The sequence below is a fragment of the Suricata suricatta genome, chromosome 12 (genome assembly GCF_006229205.1).
Source record: "Suricata suricatta isolate VVHF042 chromosome 12, meerkat_22Aug2017_6uvM2_HiC, whole genome shotgun sequence".
Taxonomy (NCBI): Eukaryota; Metazoa; Chordata; class Mammalia; order Carnivora; family Herpestidae; genus Suricata; species Suricata suricatta.
Genome location: NC_043711.1, coordinates 6,432,882 through 6,437,504, shown reverse-complemented (window position 1 = coordinate 6,437,504; position 4,623 = coordinate 6,432,882). Strand labels below are relative to the sequence as shown.

At 49.9% G+C, this 4,623-nt stretch overlaps 1 protein-coding gene across 1 annotated transcript in view; it reads right to left on the bottom strand.

The window, feature by feature from the left end:
- Window positions 1–2,456: 2,456 nt before the first annotated feature.
- ZNF317 (zinc finger protein 317) overlaps window positions 2,457–4,623 on the bottom strand; it is a 12,398-nt gene continuing 10,231 nt past the window's right edge. The window contains exons 6-7 of the mRNA XM_029916232.1: window positions 4,562–4,623; window positions 2,457–3,883 (exon numbers count right to left, since the gene is read on the bottom strand). The exon at window positions 4,562–4,623 is cut by the window's right edge and continues 5 nt beyond it. Coding sequence (XP_029772092.1) covers window positions 2,558–3,883; window positions 4,562–4,623 — 1,388 coding nt within the window. The 3' untranslated portion in view covers window positions 2,457–2,557. The remainder of the gene's footprint in view (window positions 3,884–4,561) is intronic.

Below are 4,623 nucleotides of genomic sequence, written 5' to 3'. Positions count from 1 at the left end.
AGTCGCTGTCGCTGTTGTTTCCATGGCCTTTGAAGTGACAAGGGTCTTCCACCCCAGATTACAACGTGGTGCTGGCACAGTTCATTTACATCCCTGCTCAAATGCCCCCTGAGGTGAAGGCCTTCCCCATGCGTCCAGTAACTCTGCCGAACCTCCACGCTCCGTCTCATCATCCCCGTGCTTAGCTTTTCCGCCGCGTTAACCACCATGCAGTATACAACGTATTTACTGACTCATTTGCTCATCAGGTGCCTTACCCTGCGCAGAATGAAAGCACCAAGAAGGCAAAAATCCCAGTTCACTGCTATAGACATGGGACAGAGAGAACAGGGCGCGACACGCACCTGTGGGCTCAAACACAAGCACCGTGACTTGTCTGTGGGTTGACCTCAGACAAGCAACCGAACTTTGCTTGCCTTAGATTCTCCATATGCAAAAGGGAGATCATGACGGTACCTGCTTCTCAGGGCTTCTGTAAAGACTAAGACATTCACTTCAAGTCAAGAAAATAAATACTTAAGTATGTCGAAGACTTGAAATACAATTTTAAAATATGGCTGAAAGATGTTAAAAAAACAAAACCAAACCCATATTCAACAATTAAAAGTTTAAGCAGATTATACTCCTCCCTCCCATAGCAGCTACGAAACCTACTGATGACCCGATGCATGGATTATAAAAAATTATTTTTTAATAATTAAAAAAATTATTAAATTGATAAACAATGAAATATCCAAAGCAGCTTAAGCCAATAATCAGTTTTATTTTACCTTTGTCTCATATAATAGGAAGTCTGGCAATAACATATCCATGGCTAGTGTAGACAAAGAAGCGACTGGGGAGGCCAGGATCATTGTGACTTTTCTGCAGGACCCTCGTTTAGCCCGTGGCTTGCAGCCTCATGGTCACAAGCATATCTCTGAACACTAGGTACTCAATCTCCTTGCAAGGTGAGAAGTAGGGAAACGAGCAAACACAAAATCTGTAGAAGAATGCGGGCAAGAAAAATCCCTTTCCAAGAGCTCTCTTGTCACAGCCCACACAGTGATATCTGCTCATCCGTCAATGGCCAGGCTGTGACACAAGGACTGTTACAGTTGCAGAAAAGTTGTAAGAGACTTCTAAAAATAGGATACCTTAGTAATCTGACAAAAGCTGGATTTTCTTGACATTAAAGATGAGATACTGGGAGAGCAAAGAAAAGTGTACGTCACTCCTGGAGGGACAGGAGGCCCAGAATATTCCAGAGGATCCATCTGATGAAGACATCGTGCCCCAAAAGCAATGCATCTGACTCAGACACTCTTAACAAACAGGTATAAGAACACCCATGTTACACAGTATGTGATATAATGCACAGTCCATTGGTCAAGGGCGTTCTCCAAAAGGAAATGAACACACATCAAGGAGGAAATGATAAGAATACTATATACAACCCTTCTGTGATGAAGCAGAAGTGTCAGAAGAGTACCATCTTAAAAATAAAGACTACAGATCAATGAGCTAGGGTCTGTTTTCCTGATGAAAGACTGACAAAGGCAATTTCATGATTCACTAGAAAATTCCGTCAGGGTATGAATTCTCATGAACACAAGTGAGGCTGCGGCTAAAATCATCTCCACACGCGGACTGTCCACAGTGAGCGGGGAGGAGGGTCTCGTGTCTCCTGAAAGAATCCCACGGACTAGATTTTTTTTCTGGAGTTTTAAATAGAAATCTCTCCTAGCAGGAGTACATTCCATAAAAACCGAGCGATTACTGCAGGCTTATTCCAGGCGATACTGACATTTGGGGCCACATAATTCTCTGCTGCGGGGGTTCCGGGCATTATGTGCCAGGAGCACCCCTCCCCCTCCAGTGTCCACAACCCAAAATGTCTCCAGACAAGCAAGATCACCCCCGGGTTACAGCTGTGGCTGTAGACCACAGGGCTGGCCGGGGTTTTCTGTAAAGGCCCAGAAAGTAGGTATTTTAAGCTTTGTGAGTCACACATGGTGCCCGTCACACGATTTTCTTCTTTAAAAACATTATCAGCTATGCTTAGCTTGCAAGCCGTACAAAAATAAGACAGTCGGCCAGTTTGCGGACCTCTCTTACAGACTTTCCCACATTCCTACTTTATAGGCTTTTCTCTTTAGCACGATTTCTTTCCTCAAGAATACGGAGTGAGACCAGTAGGTTTTGCCCAATCAGAGAATCTATCGATTCTCCCCGGGGTACTCACTCATACGCCCAGGCGCCGGGTGGTGCTACGGTCATTTTGACATTAAATACCAAGCTACTGTTTCTCGCCCCAACTTCTCTTTTTTTTTAAAGAGCTGAATGCACGCCTGACTTCCGCATACCACAGGTACGGCTTCCCTCCCCAGCATGAGTTCTCACGAATGCCCACAGTGGGGAGGAGAAACAAGGCTTTCCCGCCATGACATCAACTGGGTCTCTCCTGTGACGTGCGTTCTTTTGGGCCAAGCTGAGTTCATCCAAGTGCTGCCTTCCTGAGGCCAGTGAGGGCTCCCCACCCCCATCCGAGCTCTCGTGTTTCCCTGAAGGAAGACGGTCACTGGAGCCTTTTCCACACAGACGACACGAAGAGCTTCTCTCCCCGGTGAGTCTTCGCGTGACTGCGGAGGGAGGAGTGGTCGCTGAAGGCCTTCCCGCAGGCCAGGCACTCGTAGGGCTTCTCCCCCGTGTGTATGCGCCTGTGCACGGTCAGGTTCGAGCCGATGCTGAAGGCCTTCCCGCAGTGATCGCACTCATACGGCTTCTCCCCCGTGTGACTTCTCATGTGCGTCTTGAGGGTGGACTGGTTTCTGAAGGCCTTCCCACACTGCCTGCACTCGACACGCTTCTTCACCAGGTGGGCGCTCATGTGCCTCCGCCGGGACAAGTAATCCCCGAACACTTTCCCGCAGACGGCGCACTCGTAGCGCCGCTCCTGAGTGTGTATCTTCCTGTGCGTGGTCAGGTTCGAGCTGGCGCTGAAGGCTTTCCCGCACAGATCGCACCCATACGGCTTCTCTCCGGTGTGAGAATTCATGTGCGTCTTCAGGATGGACTGGTTTCTGAACGCCTTCCCACACTGTCGACACTCGATGGGTTTCTTCACAGTATGAATCCTCATGTGTTTCCTCCGTGACAAGAGATCACCGAAGGATTTCCCACATTCTTTACACTCGTACGTTTTCTCCACCATGTGGTTCTTCTTGTGCAAGTTGAAGTTCGACTTCCAGCGGAAGGCTTTGCCACACTGTGTGCACTCGTAGGGCTTCTCTCCAGTGTGGTTGCGCACGTGCTCTTTGAGGTGAGACGGATGCTGGAAGGCTTTCCCACAGTCGTGGCACTCGTACGGCCTCTCCCCAGTGTGCGTCCGCTTGTGCGCAATGAGGTGGCAGCTCCTGCCATACGCCTTCCCGCACTCCTCACACTTGTACGGCCTCTCCCCGGTGTGAACTCTCATGTGTATCTTCAGGGAGGACAGGGTCCGGAAGGCGTTCCCGCACTGACTGCAGTCGAAGGGCTTCTCCGTGAGGTGCGTCCGCGCGTGACTCCGGAGCGCGGAAGGATCATTGAAGGCCTTCCCGCAGGCGCTGCACTCGTAGGGCTTCTCCCCGGTGTGGATCCTCCTGTGCCGCGTGAGGGAGGCGCTCGTTGTGAAGGCTTTTTGGCACTGGTGGCATTCGTGCATTTTTCTGCCGTTGTAAATGCTCACGTGTTGGGTCAGATGTGACCTGTTCTTAAAGGCCGCTCCACAGTCCCGCCGGTGATAGGGCCTCTTGCCGGGGTGCCTTCCCATCCCCATCGGCTGGGAAAGGTGAGTGCCCACGCTGAAGACTTCAAACAGGTGCGTGTACTCGGCAGGTTTCTCCCCGAGACGCGTTCTTTCCTGTCGAGAGAAGTGTGACGAGGCCATTTCCCACAGTTCCCCATGCCCCTAAGAACTGTCCAGTCCTCCCCACGTACACTTGCAGAAGAGGCACACGCTGATGACCAATGATATTGTGACTGGCAGTGCAAAGGTACTGTTCATGCCCTGCTTGGGGTCTAGCAAATGAAATGGTAGAGGTTATGACCTAAGGCCCCACAGGTGTAACGTTCACAAATCTTTATTTACTGTTTAAATTGAGGAGCCCCTGGGTGGCTCAGTTGGTTAAGCATCTGACTTCGGCTCAGGTCATGATCTCACGTTCATGAGTTTAAGCCCCGCATCTGGCTCTATGCTAACAGCTCAGAGTCTGGAGCCTGGAGCCTGCTTCAGATTCTGTGTCTCCCTCTCTGCTCCTCCCCCTCTCACACTCTCTCTTTCTCTCTCAAAAAATAAACATTAAAAATTTAAAATAAATAATAAACCTGAATTGAGCCCCAACACTCATTATGTGAGGCACAGTTAAGTGAAGAAATCTGAGGCTAAATTTAGGGTTTTCCCCCAAAGCTGTAGGAAAAAGCGTCCAAAACAGGTGCCTCTCAGGGAATGCCACTCGCTGCCTCCTGAGCTGCCTTTCGAACAGGCTGCCCCTGCCTTCTCCCGTCCGGAAGACCGGGCACCATCCCAAGGAAACCTTACCACTGTCACACCACGGGGGGTTTCTTTCCCAAAAATGTCTTCCATGAGAATGGACCATTTGC